Source organism: Rutilus rutilus (genome assembly GCF_951802725.1).
Source record: "Rutilus rutilus genome assembly, chromosome: 1".
NCBI lineage: Eukaryota > Metazoa > Chordata > Actinopteri > Cypriniformes > Leuciscidae > Rutilus > Rutilus rutilus.
Window position 1 is genome coordinate 18,022,605 of NC_140209.1, and position 21,434 is coordinate 18,044,038.

The 21,434-nt window shown below is 36.8% G+C and overlaps 1 protein-coding gene across 1 annotated transcript; it reads left to right on the forward strand.

The window, feature by feature from the left end:
* The first annotated feature begins 15,919 nt into the window (after positions 1–15,919).
* LOC311307025 (uncharacterized protein) lies at positions 15,920–20,688 on the forward strand. The gene is made up of 2 exons (XM_084435720.1): positions 15,920–16,040; positions 18,816–20,688. The coding sequence occupies exons 1-2, from the start codon at positions 15,983–15,985 to the stop codon at positions 20,246–20,248; spliced, it is 1,491 nt and encodes a 496-aa protein (XP_084291846.1). The 5' UTR covers positions 15,920–15,982; the 3' UTR covers positions 20,249–20,688.
* The last annotated feature ends 746 nt before the right edge of the window (positions 20,689–21,434 follow it).

A 21,434-nucleotide genomic window follows, 5' to 3' on the forward strand; every position in this document is an offset into this window, starting at 1 on the left:
GCTGTTATTGATTTATAACAGTTAAATGAACAAAGTAAAGTGTGATCTGATAGTGTTGATTATGTTTCAACATAATCATGCTGTGATCTGAAAAATGAAACTTATTGAGATAGTTTGGTTTAGCTTGTTAGCAGCAGCTTTGTGTTTCTACAGCATATAATTATCAGTACTTTACTTATAATCCAATATATTTAATAAACATTGTTCTGATCAAAACACTTTCAAATAAATTCATTTAAAACACAGACATCAATAATCAGCCTGTGAATCTCAACAATGGTGACAATAATAAAGCATGTTGCAGTGGCTGCCACCAATCACAACTCATTAATGGCTCCCATCATGCATTGCGGTATGAATAAATATAATCTAAATTGTCTATGTAATTTACTTTTCCTAATTGAATATTCTGCGCGTCACCATTGTTGAGATGCATAGACTGAATATTGACGTCTGTGTGTGCCTAAAATAAAGATTTTTTTTACTACTAAAGAAATCCTTTATATTATATAAAAAATTCTGGGCATTTATGCAGATTCACAGTTATGCTGTGTAACCAACAACATAAATCGAAGTCAGAAATAAGGATCTTAATGAGTACAGTGATCAAGTTCAAATGATGATAGTCATAATATAACCAACACCATCAGATCACTTTATTCTTTGTTCAACTGGCGGTTATAACTCAGATACAACAACCAAACAAAATCTAAAGTAACCATATAATGGTCAAGAGTCCAACTAAAGCAAACAATGATCACCATAACGGTGGCTTACAATTTGTGATTTTCTCCTTCAGTGATTCTTCTTGTTAACATCAGTTGTCTTCAATTATGTTCAATCATCACTAAATTAATCACTTAATTATCTCATTAACTTCTTGAGTGTTCATATACACTCCCAGGAGTGTTAAATTAACACTGGAGTTTTTGCTGTGTACAAAGAGCCGTAGTTAACTGACAAGCTGAGCCATATCGCATTAATTATTGCTGGCGATACGTCCGCGATATTAATGCGATATGGCTCAGCTTGTCAGTTAACTACGGCTCTTTGTAGTAAATGCCGCTCCATCTGAAAGCAGGTGAAGGCGATTTACTACTAATCAAGGAACCGGCTTTACTGATGAGATGCGCATAACAATATCGTGCGATATCGCCCAGCCCTAATTCTGAGTGCACCATACGAAACTTATCCATAGCTCCCAGAATGCATTGCACCATGAAGCATGTCACCATTGTTGAGATTCATATGCTGATTCTTGATGTCTGTGTGCGAGTAAATCTCACTGGAGTCCAAAATATGTAAATGGTGTGTTAAAAATCATTTGATGTTCTGATTAAATTCTATTATTCTCTTGCTGTAGAATCACAACAATAAAACAAAATGAATGACATACTACCCGTATAAACCTCAGACATAATCAAGGAGGTAAGCCACTACATGATGATTATATTCTTATCACCAATCAGATAACAGCATCTGATTATATTTTCTCTTGCTGTTCTCACCACAACAAACAGACACAGCTGACAGAGAAAAACTAATGTTAAAAAGTCAAGAGCCTGACTAAAGCACACACTTTTCGCCACAATGGTAACATCAAATCAAACTATTACTTTCAAATAAGTAATCAACATCTAAACCTCTGTTAATTCTCAATAAGAATTTCTGAAGACGTCTGATAGAAATAAAGTCAGTCTGGTTACTAATAAGTGAAGCTGGTAATGCTGTTTGTGGAGTTGTTTAATCTGATCTTGAGAGATGTAATGTATTTTATCTTCAGTTGATTTCATCCAAGGTTGTGGCTGGAAGTAGTTCTTGTGTTTCTCTTTCCTTCAGTGATTATGCTTGTTAACAGCAGGTGTTCATCAATAATGCACTATCATTATTCAATCACTTAATTATCTCATTACCTCCAACACTGATTAAGTGTTACATTTAACAGCCTGTACTGTGCATACTAAGCAGTGTTCATTTCATCTGGGCAAACCCATGTGGGGCCAACATGGAAACCGAGGACAAAACTGGCTGGGTCCCAGTTAGATAGCCCAGGTCAAACCCATTTGGGCCCCACATGGCTGTGCTGGCTGGGTTTAGATCCATGTCCGAGGCAGTTCGACTAGCGCATTTCCTTACTAAAAAAAAAAACCTTATACATTAGACTGTATTCTCGTAATTTTTACTTTATTCTACTAAAAGCTTCTAATTACATCTTCAGCAGTGTAATAAGATTACTGTACCAATTTTTTTTACGAGTAAATCCTTATTTTACTATTAGAATAAAAAGTAATTAAATTACAGTAATTCGTTAATTAATAAGTTAGTATTACATTACACCCAACACTGATTATTTTATTGTATTTTAATGACTATTTAATATTACCTTTAAACTTTGACTAGGCTAGTGTGACGGTTTTGCCTAGGCGGAAACAAAACGTGGAAATAACCAATGCATAGAGATAAAATCAGTTCCACAGCATGTCTCGTTAGTTCTGCTGTTTCTTTAAAACAATTTAAAACTCATGAAATATTTTAGTTTTGTGGTTGTGTAGTGGATCATTTTTCAAGGTGAGAAGTTATAATAAAATGTTTTTTTTTGCCTCTTCACGATGACTCGCTTGTTTTAGTCCTCAGTTGTAAGTCGCTTTGGATAAAAGCATATGCTAAATGACTAAATGTAAATTTAAGTCAAATGGCACCGTCAACTGTCCGGTTACCAACATTCTTCAACACATCATCGTTTGTGTTCAGCAGAAGAAAGAAACTCATACAGGTTTGGAACAACTTGAACCATTTTTGGGTGAACAATCCCTTTAATATATTCTTAAAATGGAACCATATAAATGTATTATAAGAAGTGCTTTAGAATAGCTGACAGGTAATGCCCTAAACTGAGCCATGTTTTTATAAAAAAAAAAAAAAGGCTAATAAAAACAACATCAAACAGATCATTGAAAATGTTAACAACAGCTTAGAGTTATAGGTGATTACCCTTTTACCAATTTAAAGTGAACCAATCAACTACAGATTCGAACATACATACACATTCATACTAGACATGAATGAACAAATGAATAGTCTTACAAACAGGTTTGGAACAGCTTGAACCATTTTTGGGTGAACTATCCCTTTAATTGTTTTTAGGTGGCTCATTTAAGGGCATAACCTCTATGTTTTTATATTTACTTTTATAAATATATTAGTGGCTCAGTTTTGAGCATAATGCAGTGCAAAGGCAATGTAGGATTATCCTTGAACAGTCTATTTCATATGAACCCAACACCGCATTCCACAGTTCGGAACGATTCCCCATTGAACCATTAGTAAGTCATAAAACACAGTCATGGTGCTGAGATGGCTAAAGGAGATGTCACCCCCCTTCCCCTTTTTGTGCGTGTCTAATCTCATACCAGCGATGCCAGGACAGCAGGAACAGATATCTCTTTGCAGAGGTGGGAGTAAGTCACATGAACAAGTCACAAGTCTCAAGTCTTAACCTTCAAGTCTCAAGCAAGTCCAAGTCAATTTTGTGAAAAGCAAGTCAAGTCAAGTCATTAATTGAGTGATAATTGAACATTATTGAAGACACCTGATGATAACAAGCAGAATCACTGAAGGAGAAAATATCAAATTGTAAGTTACCATTATGGCGATTTGTGTTTGCTTTAGTTGGACTCTTGACCCATATATGTTTATTTTAAATTTTGTCTGTCTGTTGTATCTGAGTTATAACTGCCAGATGAACAAAGCAAAAAAGTGATCTGATGGTGTTGGTTATATTATGACAATCATCATTTGAACTTGATCACTGAACTCATTAAGATCCTTATTTCTGACTTAGATTTACGTTGTTGTTTACAGCATAACTGTGATTCTGCATAAATATCCAGATAGATATAATACAAAGGATTTCTTAAAAGTTGTTTTGAAAAAAAAAAAAGATGAAAAAATCTTTCTTTTAGGCACACACAGACCTCAAGATTCAGTCTATGCATCTCAACAATGGTGACAAGCAGAATATTCAATTAGGAAAAGTAAATTACATAGACAATTCAGATCATAATTTATTCATACCGCAATGCATGATGGGAGCCATTAATGAGTTGTGATTGGTGGCAGCCACTGCAACATGCTTTATTATTGTCACCATTGTTGAGATTCACAGGCAGATTAGAGATTATTGATATCTGTGTTTTTAAATAAATTCATTTGAAAGTGTTTTGATCAGAACAATATTTAATAAATATTTTGAATTATATGAAAAATACTGATAATCATATGCTGTAGAATGGCAGAGCTGCTGTAATTATCAAGATAAGATACCTCAATAAATTTCGTTTTTAAGGTTCACAACATGATTATGTCAAAACATAACCAACACTATCAGATCACACTTTTCTTTGTTCATTTGACTGTTATAAATCAATAACAGCAGACAAACAAAATTTAAGGTAAACATAAAATGGTCAAGAGCCCAACTAAAGCAAACACAAATCGCCATAATGGTAACTTACAATTTGTGATTTTCTCCTTCAGTGATTCTGCTTGTTATCATCAGGTGTCTTCAATAATGCTCAATCATCACTCAATTAATGACTTGACTTGACTTGCTTTTCACAAAATTGACTTGGACTTGCTTGAGACTTGAAGGTTAAGACTTGAGACTTGTGACTTGTTCATGTGACTTACTCCCACCTCTGTCTCTTTGTTCCCCAAACTTAAGACCAAATGGCCAAGAAACCCTGTGGTGACCCCAATGCATAAATCCACAGCCTTATCAGGAAACGAAGGATGCTAAAGCATTCCTATGGCCCAGAATCACCACAAACCCTAAACCAGGGACACCTCCTTCCTGCAGCTGTAAATTCCAGAGACTTTTGTCTCCAAAACCAATAGACTGAAATTAACCCGCACTTGTGGTTTAATACAAACAACGGTCTCAAAATTGCTTCCAATAAGTTGAATTGATCACCAGTATTTACCTCACATATATCTTAAGTATCATGTATGTTTTATATAACCTGTGGAGCACTTTCTGTGTGTTTAACTTTCATTACAGCCTATTCGTAGGGTTTTCTACCTCAGTTATAGGAACTATAATCACCAGAAGTTGCCTCATACATGTGTATTCTCTGTATTATGTATGCTTTATATTACTCAAGTTAATTTTGTGTGTTAAACACTTATCACAGCTAAATCCTTATTTACTTCCACCTCAACTATGGGAAGTATGTATTTTGGTACCTACTTGATGGGTAAATGATTTCTAGAATTTTGATATAAAGTAGATGTGTTGCTTTTTGCCTGCTTTTGCAGTGACTTTTGCTCTTGTGTATGTTTGTGCTGACCTTTCCATCGTCCAGCGTGTACGCTTACATACTCTTCAAACCACCAAGAGCTCACTCAAAACTCATCAACTCTTCCGTAAGATCCTTCGTTGAACTTCGTCAAAGAAAACCCTCTCAGAGTGGCTCCAGACTCAGAGGAAACTCCGTTGCATAGCAACCCGCGATCCAGGAAATCCCGCGAACGAAGCGCCACCCGAGCAAGGCCAAGCAACCACTCACCATCGAGTGCTGTCCCTCAGAACGCATCATCGACCGACTGCCAGCCAATCAGCGCCAAAGAGATTCCCTCTCCAGCAACTTCGTTACAGAAGGGAACGCGCCCAGGAACATCCAAACGCAAGTACACAATATCTCCTAATTCTGGCTGAACTGGTGCAAATCTTATTAAGAAAACGAACTAAGATTAAAGTGCTAGTAGATTGATTCTCTCAGGTTGCGGTCAAGAAATAGTGTCTAACGCTAGACATTGGGACTCCATTCACCCTCCGTTAATAACATCACTTTTCTCCAGAGTTGTATAGTCTAGGGGTCAGAAAGTAGAAGTCCTGCCATATGTTTATTCCACCCATGAACTCAGTCAGCTGATTTCACTAATTAGTTCTCTCTCCTGTCTGAATTAGCAAATCCAGGTGAATGGAACAAAATACTGAGGAGGACTTTTACTTTCTGAACCTGGACTTTACACCTCTGACTACATGTCAGCCAAGAGTAAAGAAATAAACCAGAACTGGACCTTATCGAAGCCACAAAATCTGTGTATATTAAATATGGAGTCATCTCAGCCTTAATAAGTTAACAAGCAGAATCACTGAAGGAAAGAAGAGAACAGAAAAAGAGACGAGCAGAAACACAAGAACTACAACTGACTTCAGACACAGCCTTAGATGAAATCAACTGAAGAGAAAAGAAGACATTAAATCTGTGAAGATCTCAGAAGAGGAGGATTAAACAACTCCACAAACAGCATTACCAGCTTCACTTATTACTAACCAGACTGACTTTATTTCTGTCAGACGTCTAAAAAAGTTTATATTGAGAATTAATAGAGGTTTAACTCTAATGTGTTTCATTTAAAGTCACCATAACAGTGATTAGTGTTTCCATTAGTTGGGCTCTTAACTCTGATTTTATCTTTTGTCTTTTCTGGCAGTTGTGACAGTGTGTTTGTTAAACACATTTGCAGCAGCAAAGAAAGCTAAAGTGAAATTATATCAGGTGATGATGATTACCTGTCGATGTTTTTATAATTATGAGTTTATTTATAGTTTTTATAAGCTCCACCGGCGCTTTTTAAATCTTACAATTGTGTTCCATTAATATTTTCACATCACAAACCCTGAGTTACTGCAGTATGAGATACATCAGTACTATACGAATCAGTTAGAAGAATTTTATAAACTTGAACACTTAACCTTAATCTACTATGACAAACATCAATAATCAGCGTATTAATCTCAACAATGGTGACAATCAAAAGTACCTTGCTGCAATGCATGCTGGGTACCTGCATAGTACAAAACTCCCAGCATGCATTGCAACATGAATAAATTATGCAGCTGAATTGTCCTATTATTTTTTTTAATGTTAAATATGTGCTTTTATTTTTTGCTGTTGTTTTTGGAGTGACATTTAGTAGCTTTGTTGTAATGTTCAGAGTTGATCAGTTTATCTGAATATTTTTGATTGTCACCATTGTTGAGACACATACGCTGATTGTTGATAAGTGTGTGTGTCACACTATATGTAAAATTTTTGTTTCATGTTTGTTAAAATATTTTAACTGATAGGTATAATACTGCTTGATCTCATTCTGCAATAACACAGGGTTTATGATATTAACATATTAATTGAACAAAACAATTTTATTATATAAATTACATCAGAAATTAAGGCAACAACATCATGATTGCAAAGCCATCAACAGGTAACCAACATCACCTGCCCTGATTAAATTTAGCTTTCTTTGCTGCTGCAAACGTGTTTGACAAACACACTGTCACAGCAGCCAAAAAAGACATAAAACATGATAAGAGTTAAGAACCCAACTAATGGAAACGCTAATCACTGTTATGGTAACTTCAAATTAAACACATCTCAATAAGGAGTTCTGACAGAAATAAAGTCAGTCTGGTTAGTAATAAGTGAAGCTGGTAATGCTGTTTGTGGAGTTGTTCAATCCTCCTCTGCTGAGATCTTCACAGATTTAATGTCTTCTTTTCTCTTCAGTTGATTTCATCTAAGGCTGTGGCTGAAGTCAGTTGTAGTTCTTGTGTTTCTGCTCGTCTCTTTTTCTGTTCTCTTCAGAGGTGTAAAGTCCAGGTTCAGAAAGTAAAAGTCCTGCTCAGAATTTTGTTCCAATCACCTGGATTTGCTAATTAGCAATTTTTCAGCCAGGAGATAGAAATCAGCTGACTGAGTTCATGGGTGGAATAAACATATGGCAGGACTTCTACTTTCTGACCCCTGGACTATACAACTCTGCTTTTCTCTGTCACTTTTTGAATGAATGTTTGTGTGTTTTCGTTAGTTTAGTTTTTGTGTATTAGAGTAGTTCAATAAAGTCTTGGTTGATTTTACATACAAGCGTCTTGTGCTGTGTGCTTACAAGTTACTGCCTTAAACTGTAGATTCTGTTACCTTGCTCATAATCAGATATCATAATTTTATGATATTATTACCGTAGGCCAATTCTGTCCAGAATTGATAAAATAATCTCAGTTTATCGGTGGACGAATAGTTGATAAAGTGTTAAATATTAATTCTGAATAATTTGCATATTAATTCGGTATATTCACTGTAATTCAATGCCCTTTGAGTTATATTGATCCTAATTCCCTTATTAATCTTACAGCAACTTTGCAAAAAAGACTGTTAATGGAATGGATGTTAATTCTGTCAGTAAATGAAATTCATTGACACAACAAATATGAACAGTTTGTAATGATTTCTCAAAGTTTGTAATATGGAAAATACTGTTAGCATATAAAATTAATTAATGTTAATAAATATGTCTAAATTATTTCTAAAGCAATTTGAGTATTGTGTTATTGACCTAGTGAAATTAAGTTGATAAAATGTATTAATTTTACTTATTTTTTAGGTGTTACCAATTGAGGTAATTTTTTTAAAGGTCCCATGACATGAAATTTCCACTTTCTGAGGTTTTTTAACATTAACATGAGTTCCCCTAGCCTGTATATGGTCCTAAAGTTTCTAGAAATTTTATCGGTGTAAATCGAGCTTTTGCTATTTTTCTCTGCCTTTGAGAAAATGGTAGCTCAACCGGGCTGATCTTGAATCTCCTCCTTATGACGTCATAAGGAGAAATGTTACCTCCCCTTTCTCTGCTTTGCCCGCCCAGAGAATATTTCTCGCCCATGAGAAAATGAGCTAGGAAGTAGAACGCGCGCGATTTTAGTTTGTCCACGAGAGATATCATGGCTTTTGAGCGAGCGAAGCATAATAATTGCTCAATAATTGGATGTACAAATGAACACCGAAGGGTACACACCATCAGATCACATTGTCTCTTTGTTCATCTGACTGTTATAAATCAATTAACAGCAGACAAGCAAAATTTAAAGTAAACATATAAGTGTCAAGAGCCCAACTAAAGCAAACACCCATCACCTTAATGGTAACTTACAATTAGTGATTTCCTCCTTCAGTGATTCTGCTTGTTAACATCAGGTGTCTTCAATAATGCTCAATCATCACTAAATGAATCACTTAATTATCTCATTAACTTTAACACTCTTGAGTGTTTATTTAACACTCATATTTTAACACTTTACACTTTTGAGTGTGGACTCATATACACTCAATATTTGTTGAGTTTTTGCTGTGTATTTTGCCGACATGTGTTATTCATATTAGACAAACATAGTGCAAGACAAGGAACTATAAAGTTTACTCTATTCTTCTCAGTTCACCGGCCACTTTCTTGCATTTATTTCGGGAGAAACTGATGAATTTACGTGCTGTAAATCCGACTGACAGGACAACATTGCAGCGCCCATCATGTTATTATAGATCAAGATTATTTATAAAGGTTTTTAAACGAGCCCAGAGTCGGACGCGTTCAGCGCTGTCATCACAACTAAGCAGTTTTTCAACTTCATAATGTTTATTTTTGGTTTCAGATATTTAAATACATAAGCACGAGTAAAACAATACATTTGGAGTTTGTAAAACACACTGATGTCTGTGGAAGCAGCAATAACAATCTATTCAAATATAATTTGCCGACATGTGTTATTCATATTAGACAAACATAGTGCAAGACAAGGAACTATAAAGTTTACTCTATTCTTCTCAGTTCACCGGCAACTTTCTTGCATTTATTTCGGGAGAAACTGATGAATTCACGTGCTGTAAATCCGACGGACAACATTGCAGCGCCCATCATGTTATTACGTTATAGATCAAGATTATTTATAAAGGTTTTTAAACGACTAAACACACTCACTTACACGTATGTGAGAATCGGAATATCAGATAGGCTAGTTGATGACATGGTAAGCAAGTTTGTGAATATTTTGAATAAAAAAGGAAAAGCGAAATAAAAGCGACACATCTGTCATGTATTATTGTGGCTGCGGTGTATCGCGTGACACGTCGCCATGGAAACATTAACATGGAAACGTTCGCCTTGAAAAAACTTACTTTCTCGTGGCCACGAGTTAGTATCTTGAGGCCACGAGTTACTATCTTGAGGCCACGAGTTAGTATCTTGAGGCCACGAGTTAGTATCTTGAGGCCACGGGTTAGTATCTTGAGGCCACGAGATACTATCTTGAGGCCACAAGTTACTATCTTGAGGCCACGAGTTACTATCTTGAGGCCACGAGTTACTATCTTGAGGCCACGAGTTACTATCTTGAGGCCACGAGTTACTATCTTGAGGCCACGAGTTACTATCTTGAGGCCACGAGTTACTATCTTGAGGCCACAAGATAGTTATAATATTTTTTTTTTGCCAAAGTGGGACTAGGGGGGCTCCGTAAAAACACCTGTTTTTTAGGAAATCAGACATGGGCTGCTGTAAAAGGTTGTAATATAAAAATGAAATCTATGATGTCTGAGGATCACAACCTGGGTGGACAACCCGGTCAACAAGCTGCTGGAAACTTGTAATTAGGGTCAAAACAATGCTACCTCAAATTCTGCTTTAACTCCCCGGAATCACCCAAACACCCAAAATCTCCCTGATACTTTATGCTAGAAACAAACTGAGTACACCTTTCAAAAGAGTGGAAGATAGGCTTTCATCTCATGCCTTGATATGAGAATATTATCAGAATGAGGTCATTGTCAGCAATGCCGGTGTAAATCAGTAGCATGATCTAAATGAAGAGCTGCAAGCTGCTCAAATGACTTAAAGTTATACCGCCAGAGGAATAATCGTAATAAATGTCCTATGTTTTATTGTTGCAGAATGTTTATTATAATCTCCAATTTCTGTCTACAATAGGATAGAGTGGGGAGTGAAAAATCGAAACAAATGAGCGAATTTGCGAAGCACACACACACACACACACACAGAAACTCACTTAAAATACTGTGGTAAAAAATGAATGTTGAGTTTTTTATATTTATAAAATGATACAGTAAAGGAGCATCACACGAGTAAGATTGTTGAATACATCACGGTTGAAAATGTGACACTGATTTCAGTTAATATTAAGTCACATTTTAGACACGATATAGACTCTCTTTGATCTGTTTCAGCAGCGAAAATAGTTCCAAACAAAGATCACAGCAGAACCATAACTCATCTCACAGAAACACTCAAACGTGTTTTCATTGCTGAATGATTCAGTGTTTTGAAGGAATCGTTTGAATAAATAACACACTCATTAAGACACGATGGTCTGTTATTATCCAGTGTGTTATGATTAGCACCGCTAAGCGCATGTTTGCGAAATGTCCCACCCCTGCGGGTTCTGCTCTATTTGTCTAAATTTGCTCTAATCGATCACAAAATCATGGATAATTTTCCTAACGGGCTGTGAACGGTCTTAGAAAAGCTACAGTAAACACTACATCAATACTGTTATGTTAGACAAAGCTTGTTTACAACATAGCAGCTACATAAACCTTATAACTGGAACAGTTAATAAAAAACACAACAAATAATAAGACATTCTTATAAGTTGAGATCCATAAACAGATTGTCACGACAAAGTGGGAACTTCTCTATTTCAGGAGAAGCTTTTGTGTGTAGCCTGCATTTTACTCTTATCCTTCATGAAATGTGCAGCGCACAGACAAACGTTGAAAGAACAGCGACAACACTCTTAGGGTGCTTTCACACTAGCACTTTTGGTGCGCACCCGGGTTCGAATGACGTCATAGTTCGGTTCGTTTGGATGATGTGAACGCTGTTTTCCGAACTCGGGTGCGCACCCGCGAACCGTACTCGAGTCCGCTTAAAAAGGTGGTCTGGGGTACGGTTCATGTGAACTCGGGTACGATTCGCTGCTGATATGAACGCAATCGTACCAAATCGCGGAAGTGAACCGCTATTGATGACGTATAATGTGGTGCGTGCCTGCGTGCGTGTGTGTTTAACAACTGTAAAAGGGTCTATACGCTTACCTTGACGAAAACAGGGATTGACGCATGCAAGCAGAGAGATGATTTCTGCTTGCCTCCACAAAAATTGTCTTCGGCGGACATCCCGCTGTCTTTGGAACGGTTTTAATACTTTTGCGGCAGACAGACGCAAGTGTGTTTCTGTATATTTTCTTTGAAAACAAAACCAAAGGTTAAAAAAAAGAAAAAGAAATGTGAAGCGAGCAATTCTATCCATTTTGACGCCTTTTCATAGCAGTTACCAAGCAACACGAGTACGCGCCAGCTGCAGCTTAATGATGCAAGCGTACCACGGTTCGGATGCAAATAATATAATGTGAACACAGTCCATCGGGGGCAGGGGGAGGGGGGAGCAATCGAACTCGGGTTCGGAACAGACAATCGAACCAAGTGTGAAAGCACCCTTAATCTTCACTAGTGCAACTCAAACAGGCCTTCTCCTCTGTTGGAGTAGATTATTTAAATGAGTAAAATTATGACTTCACAAGATCCAGAAAAAACGTGTCGTAGTCCAAACGAGCAGTTCGTTGTAGTTCTTGATTACAAAGCTCAAAGTCCAATCCAAAGGGATATTTTATTTAACAGAATTCACTTTCCTAACAGATTTTTGTAATGCCTGAACAACAAATTTACACACTAACTAAAGTTGGAAAAGGGAAAAAGCATAATAGCACCCCTTGAACAAGTTTTTAATTAATGATTTGTATTAGAATTATCTGTGTTAAACGTTTCACTCAACTGTGTCTGATGTTCCTCCTTTTAAAAACAGAGCATTTTTTTAATTGGGAATAAACACCAACCTCTTTGTTCTTCAGGATCTTCAGTGTGTTTCATTCTGCAGGGTTCTGGATCACTCATGTTCTCACTGTCCTCTTTAATAAACTCAGTCTTTGCAGATTTCAGCTCTTCCTGATGCTCTGATGCTCGTCTTCACTTGTAGCTGATGGGAATTTACAGCATTTATTGGAGAATTGATGTGGGAGGAGCTTCACTGATGATGTGATTGACATGGGAGGGGCTTTACTTTGTTTGTTTTAATAGGGTCAAATACCGGATTTCAAGTTATTGTGTCTGTATCTGATTTAATTTTTGAATTAAATTTACTATTTTTTTTTATAAACATAAAACCCATTCAATGTAAAGTTTCTATTTTACAGTTTTTCACAATTGCTTAGACACAACTCCATTCCCAGAGGCGGACAGAGTACACAGCTACATTACTTGAGTAAAAGTACAGATACCCCTTGCTAAATTTTACTCTAGTACAAGTAAAAGTACTACAGTCAGATGTCTACTTAAGTAAAAGTACTAAAGTACTTGTTTTTAAAAGTACTTGAGTATCAAGAGTACAAGAGTAAATTTTCTAAATATTGTATTACTACTGCCACAGTGCTTACATTGGTAAACACAGCAAACACTTGAAGCGAAAACTATCATTAACTTGTTCAGAAAATTGAAATAGTCTGGCGAGGTGGGGCCACGGCTTGGCACATTCCCGGGATGCGATTTTTTTTTTTTTCAGGATGGTAGGGGAAGACTCATGAATATTCATTAGGGAAGTCATGCCTGATTGGTCTGATGACCTGCCCCTAACCCCACCCCTAAACCTACCCGTCACTGGGGGTCTTATGACCTCCATAACCCCGCCCCTAAACCTACCCGTCACTGGGGTTAAGACCAATCAGGGATGACTTCCCTAATGAATATTCATGAGTCTTCCCCTACCATCCTGGGAAAAAAAATATCGCTCCCGGGATGGACCTGCTGCGTCTTCATCCATTGTTTCGCCCATGGTTTCGTCTCTTATCTAAATCTGACCATGGAGTTGACTTTGGCGGAAAGCTGAAGGTGATTGCTGATAGGCTGTCCCAATCAGTGGCACCTGCACAATCCAATCACATTTGAGAGGGTGTCCGAGATGTTGCTTTTTTCCTTTTTTTTTTTTTTTTTTAGAAGAAGTAACGGGTACTCACAGTTATGGATAGAAATGTAGTGGAGTAAAGAGTACAATATTTGCCTCTCAAATGTACTTGAGTAAAGTCATGAGTACTCCCCAAAAATGATACTCGAGTAAAGTACAGATCCCTCAAAATTGTACTTAAGTACTGTACTCAAGTAAATGTACTCAGTTACTGTCCGGCTCTGTCCATTCCCTGAACTAAATTCTCAATAGTCTAAATCAATTTGTTGAATAAATCACTCTTTCTGCAAAACCTTAAACAAGTTCAGGCAGTTAAAACACTCACAATGTGAGGCATTTGTGAAATGTGTCGTAGCAATTGTGAAAAACTATAATGTTTCAAATAACCTTGGTGAAAACAAAATGTCAAAATATGGGTGAAATAAAATATATTTATGTAAAAATAAAATTACATAGTTATTCTTACCTGTACTTATTGAAATATATAAAATACGTGATCATTCTAAATTGTATTATATTTTAAATTATATTTCAAACCTAGTGGTTTGAAGGAAAGTATAAATACTTCAATTTACAATGAATGAGTATTTTGTGGTTTAACTATGATCCTTAAATACAGTCTTTGAATATGTCACCTTTGACCTATATACTATTTGACACATTTAAGCATTTATATCAGTCTGTCTGTCTATTGTAAAGCAACTGATGCTAATTCACAATTCTGTATTTTCAATTCTAACATTATTCCTTTTCTTCGTTAAAATAACTGCAGATATCTAGAAAAGTGTTAAAGAACTGCAAAAAAAAAAAAAACCTTGAAACCGTAAAAACACAGAAATAAACACATATAGTAGCCAACAAATCCCCTCAGTCTGCTGACACCAATGAAATGAGCTTTAAGTGTCAATTAACAGGAGATCTGAAGACATCAGCATAATAAATGAGGTGAAAACAGGAACTATTGTCATGAAATAAAGAGTGTTTTCAGCAGATCTGTTAATATTGATGAGCCTCAGACTATCAACACTCATTCAACGAGCCATTCAGGATCATCAGCAGATCATCTCACTTTATTCTGAGTGTTTGCTGTTAGAAACACATATAGAAGACACAATAGATCCTGTTTTCACCTCATTCATTATGCTGATGTCTTCAGATCTCCTGTAAACTGACACTTAAAGTAAAATAAAATGTGGATCATAACATTGTCCTCCATCGTCTACACTCCACTGTTGGTCTATCTGACTTTGTTCATAACGGGTTTTCATCCTACCTCACTGGGAGAGCTGAGCATGTTGCCTTGGGAGACGCTAAATCCTTGACACACAACGTTACCTGTGGTGTCCCTCAAGGCTCGGTGCTCGGCCCCACCCTGTTCATTCTCTATATGCTTCCCCTCGGCCGTGACCTATGCAAACCTCCAATTACTAAATATGTCAAATAAAACATACAATTGTATGCATTCAATCTTATTGACCAATGTACTTGCTTCTTGATGATTCAGTTAAACCAGAAGTAAACAAGTAAAAGCTATAGATTTTTTATTTTATATTGGTAAAGTAAGTGTTAAACTTTCTTCTTCTGCATCCTATTTTTATGTTATCCAGAACAGCAGCAGCTGAAAGGTGTGTTTGAGTGGCGCCCTCTACTGTACAGGAGTGAAAATGCTTTTTTTTTCAGCCTTTCTTCAGGCGTATTATTTCACTTTTGGTGTGAAAGTGTCTGTTTTTTTTTTTTTTTTTTTTATAAAAAAACAAGCCCAGCCCAGTTAAAAAAAAGTAACGCAAAAGTAACGTAACGCATTATTTTTCTAAAAAAGTAACTAAGTAACGCTATTAGCTATTTTTAAGGGAGTAACGTAAATATATTATTTTTATTTTGGGCAGATCAGCTCCTCCCACTAAAATTTACCATTACTGAGGCCCCTCCCATGTAATTTACATCACCAATGAATCTCCTCCCACATCAGTCACATGGTCATTGAAGCCCCTCCCACAGCAATTCACCCATAAATACTGTAAATTCCCATCATCCTACAAAGGGAAGATGAGCATCAAAGCATCAGGAAGAGCTGAAATCTGCAAAGACTGAGTTTATTAAAGAGGACAGTGAGAACATGAGTGATCCAGAACCCTGCAGAATGAAACACACTGAAGAACCTGAAGAACAAAGAGGTTGGTGTTTATTCTTCATTGTTAGAAACATTCAAGCACTTCATCACTTTTAGATAAACAGTTAAACTGTGAAATGGGACAGGGAACACTTCAACAAATGTTCAGTAAAGGGGAAACTTTCATATTTATTGTCAATATCAGGTCAAACGAAGTAAAATTTTAGCTCTGGTTTATACTTGGTTCGCAATTTTTGTTGGACATTTCTCAATATTTTTATAATTATTAATATATTTTTTAAGCAATAAACAATAAACTGTATTAAGGAAATTACATTTCCAGGATGGCTGACAGGGTTGTTAGCGTAACTTAAGCGATTATTTGTATAACTTGTATTAATTAATCATAAATTATATAAGTTATACCGTTATAGAGATCATTCTTCTTACAATAACTTTGGTAAAAGGGTTGATGAATACAGTCAATGCTACAGTTTGTGTAAAAATGGACTGGGATTATTTTCTGGAATGATGAATTGGAGTCATTGGAATTAAAAGTCTATTAACAATTACAGTGTGACTGGACTGTAATAAAAGTTTTAAGTAAAATAAATTAAATATCAATCTAAACATTGGTATCAACATTATGACACTATTGTATAATTTTTAATGCTAATAATACATAATTGTGTCATTGATCAAATATATTTAACAGTTCTTGCTACAGAACATGGGATTTGTGTCTATAATGTTTTTTAAATAATTATTAGAAGATCAATGTACCTCATTTATGGAAAGTAGTTTTTGTTATTACATCAGGGGCCATATTCACAAAGAATTTTAAGGCTAAAAGTAGCTCCTAACTGGCGAATTTAGGAGCAACTCCTAAAAATAATGGGCGTGTCTCTCGTAACTTTAGGACTCCTAATTTTTTTGACTAAGAGTAATTCACAAAGCATTTTAGCCCTAAAAGTAGCACCTAAGCTTGGGACAGCTTAAAGGGTTACTTCAGGATTTAGCATTAAGCTTTGTATTAGTAGAAAACCTGTAGTATTTTCGAATTACCATGCTTTCCACCCTCATATCCCCCTGAGAGGAGAGATTTATGTATTTTTTTGTCTGGAAAAAATCCTCCGATGACGCAAAAATCGTCATTTTGCGTCATCGGAGGATTTTCTGGCCAGAGGCTAAAGACTACAGCCAGTAGATGGCGTTGTTCCGCATGTTTTCAGCCCGCCCATACAGGGTGGGATCTCACTCACAGAATGTACACAGTGTCAGCCGTCTTTCTTTGGAAGCTAAGCTAGCAGGCTCTTGTTCTGTGGAGAAAGCTGAATAGTAGGAGAAAGCTGAGTAAGTAACCATCCTCCTTTTCCCGGACTTGTCTGGCGGGCGAGATCGTTCAAAATGTCCGGGATTCAGCTTTTGCTTTCTGCGGTCGCTATTCCTTGTTTACATACATGCACACCTTTTGTTTCAATCTAACTGAATTCATTCCGATTGGTGAATTTGAATGTAGTGTTTACATGAACGCTAAACAAGTGATCGGTTGATGTGCGTTTTACCATTGCTAAGAAAAATTCCCGCTCCTCCGTGAGAGATGGGAGACCCGGCGCGTCTCAGTAATCACACCACCGGCCTCGCGCTGTTCTCCCGCGGCCGTCAGCCTCGTCCTGCTCGCCACAGTAAACATGATGAATGAATGGCGACTGTAGAACGCAAAAGCCGAATCCCGGACATTTTGGGCTATCTCTAAATCCCTCGCAAACTCATCACGTAGGCTAGCTTTGTTGTTTTAAACTGCGCACTCTTACCGGTAGGCGTGGCCTCCTAAGACAGCGAAGCAAGTGCATTCTGGGAGTTGTTGTCTTTCATCCACATAAGCCCAAAATACATTTTCTGGCTTTTCTCAGTCTAGAAAGCTCCAAATTCAAAAATTTCTTCACATTTCTTCTACTTAAATGACCTATTTTAAATACACATTCATCTTCCCAGAGGTGAAGTATCCCTTTAAAAGAAGTCAAGAGGACTCCTAACTCACTAAGACCTATTCACAAACCACTTTTTGTGGCATTTCACGTTGCGATGTTTTGAAATGCGTACGCGACGGCTACAGGAGCTTCCAATCGCGAGGGAACAATTTTGCATTGTAGGCATAACTAAGGATGCAATAACGCCACCAACAACAACCAAAACTAGGCTACTCATTCATTGCATGTAAACTAATTGTAACATTTCATTGTGAATCAAATTAAAATGTTCTTCTCTTTGCAAATGTAGGCAGAGGCATATAGTGACAGATTAATTCAATAATGTTGCAAAGATATTGCATCAATCCATATGTTTCATTAGGCTACTAGGCTATTTGTTTTGCCTTACTCTTTATTCATTTAGGCTATTTATTCAGTTATTCATCATCTTCCGTCCTTCGCACTACTTGTGTAGCTCACGCATTCTCAGACCTGTCACCTGTCACTCATCATCGTAGGGGAGGTGTTTGGAATCATTCCCGCGTTACAATCATCAGCCAATCAAGGTGGTCACTTCAGTCAAGCTCGTGCATGAGTAATGACGTCATCCATAGCAACGAAGACTCTTAGTTTAGGAGTTGTCATTTTTCTTTACTAAGAGTAGGTCTGAAAGGTGTTGTGTATAACTTTTAAGAGAAAACTCCTAGCTAAAATCTTTTAGTGCGATTTAGGAGTACTCCTAGTGGTAAGATAAAATGCTTTGTGAATACGGCCCCAGAGCTCTTTTTATGTCCTTTCACTTCATATTCCTCTCTTTGAATTATTTTTGTTGTACTGAAAATGTAATTACCTTTTCTTTTTGATTTCAGGCCTGATGGAAGTGAAGGAAGAGACTGAAGAACTGAGTGAAGTGAAGGAGGTACATCATGTCAAACCTGGAGGAAAACCTTTGAGTCGCTCAAAGACTAAAACTATATTTTTTAAGAAAACAAGAGCCAAGAAATCTGCAACCTGCACTCAGTGTGGAAAGAGTTTCACAACCAAACCAAGTCTTAAGCTTCACATGAGACTTCATACTGGAGAGAAGCCACACACGTGTGATCAGTGCGGGAAGAGCTTCACACAAAAACCAAGTCTTAAGCTTCACATGAGAGTTCACACCGGAGAGAAGCCATACACGTGTGATCAGTGCGGGTCAAGCTTCACACAAAAACAACATCTTCAAGGACACATGAGGATCCACACTGGAGAAAAGCCGTACTCATGTGATCAGTGTGGAAAGAGTTTTACATACAAACATAATCTTGACATTCACAAGAGAGTTCATACTGGACAGAGACCGTTCACATGTGATCAATGTGGGAAAGATTTCATGCACTCAGCAACCCTTAAGAGTCACATGAGAAGCCACACTGGAGAGAAGCCGTATGCATGTGATCAGTGTGAAAAGAGATTCTCAGACAAACAACATCTTAACCTTCACATGAGAGTTCACACCAGAGAGAAGCCATTCACGTGTGATCAGTGCGGGTATAGTTTCACACAAAAAACTCACCTCAATAAGCACATGCATATCCACACTGGAGAAAAGCCGTATGCATGTGATCAGTGTGGGAAAAGCTTCGCACTATCATCAAGCCTTAATGTTCACATGAGGATCCACACTGGAGAGAAGACATTCACGTGTGATCAATGTGGCAAAACATTTATTGTGGCAGCAAACCTGAAGAGACATCTGACAGTTCATATGAAGGAGAAGCCGCATTCATGTTCTGTGTGTGGAAAGAGTTTTTCACTGCTGTCATATTTATATAAACATGAGAAAACTCATACTGGTGTGAGAGAGTACATGTGCATTGAGTGTGAGAAGACTTTTATTACAGCGGACAGTTTAAAACTGCACCAGATTATTCACACTGGAGAGAAACCTTACAAGTGTTCACACTGTGACAAGAGATTCAGTCTGTTAGCAAATCTGAAAACACATGAGAGGATCCACACTGGAGAAAAACCTTACAAGTGTTCACACTGTGACAAGAGATTCAGTCGGTCAGCAACTCTGAAAACACATGAGAGGATCCACACTGGAGAAAAACCTTACAAGTGTTCACACTGTGACAAGAGATTCAGTCTGTCAGGACATCTGAAAACACATGAGAGGATCCACAGCAGAGAGAAGCCGCACACGTGTGATCAGTGCGGGACAAGTTTCTCTTTTAAAAGTCACCTGAAGCGACACATGAAGATACATGCAGTGGAGAAACCACATCACCGTAGTCTGAAATCATCAGTTGATTTCTAACATTCCAAGAACATAAAAATGTCCAGTTTCCTGAATGTTAATATAATGTTATTTAAAGGTTAGTATGATGTTCCTGAAACCCTGTCATGTTTGGAACCATCCTCAAACAGAATTTGATGGGTTTAAAATGACTTTTGAACTCATCAGTGATCTTGACTTGGCTTCACTTTTTATTTCACATATTTTCTCTCATTTGAAATGTCACATGATTTAAAGTTTCTTTTAGACCTGATGGGAGAACCAGATTTCCAGATTTTCCCCTAAAATCAAATACTGTATTACACTTTTCAAAGGATACCCAGTCAACACTTTGATCTCACAGTGATGTCACCATGTGGTCACACCGTCAGCAATCTGAGTTCACAGTGATCTAAAAGTGTAACCTCACAGCGCTCTCACTGTGTGCTCAAACTGTGGTCACACCTAATTCTTGACATCCGGCACAAGAAAGGAATTGAAAACATTACTGCCGATGACAGGTAAAATGTTTGATGAATAAATTTAATTAATCTGTTTTTCTCTTGGTTTACTTGAAATTTGCTAGTTAATTATTTTTTTCTTTATTTGTGGGGTTAGTAGGGAGGTGGGTGCCATTTATTTTGAACTTGACTTTTGCTCCTGTTTATGTTAGCAAGCGAGTTAGCTTATTTTGCTGTACAATTCTGTGTCTATATATATATATACTGTATATATATATCTTCATTATTAAAAAAATTGACTGGCAGCTACGGCTTCCAAACAAAAAACATAAAATTAAAGTGAAATATGCTAATTTAAATAAAGTGAAATTTGATGTCACCATGATGGAGGTCAGTGTTTGCTTTAGTTGGGCTCATGATCCTTGAATTTTCATCATGAGTTTTTCTCTGGCTGCTTTAACTGTGTTTTTGATACACATTTGTTAAAGCAATAAATGCAGAAGAAGAATCTCATCAGATGATGTTGGTCATTTATTGGTGATGTTAAAAGCATCACATGTTGACTTGATTCACTGATATGGCTTTGAGTCAATTCTCTGAATATACTAGCTGAGGTTACACAAAATCTGCAGAGAGACTTTAGTTTTATTCAAAGTCTATATTAATGTCATACTTTATACACATGACCCTAATTATATTGTTCTGATATGTAAAATAAATACATACTATACAGATAATGTTTTGGGCTGGATTAATTATTTAGCAGT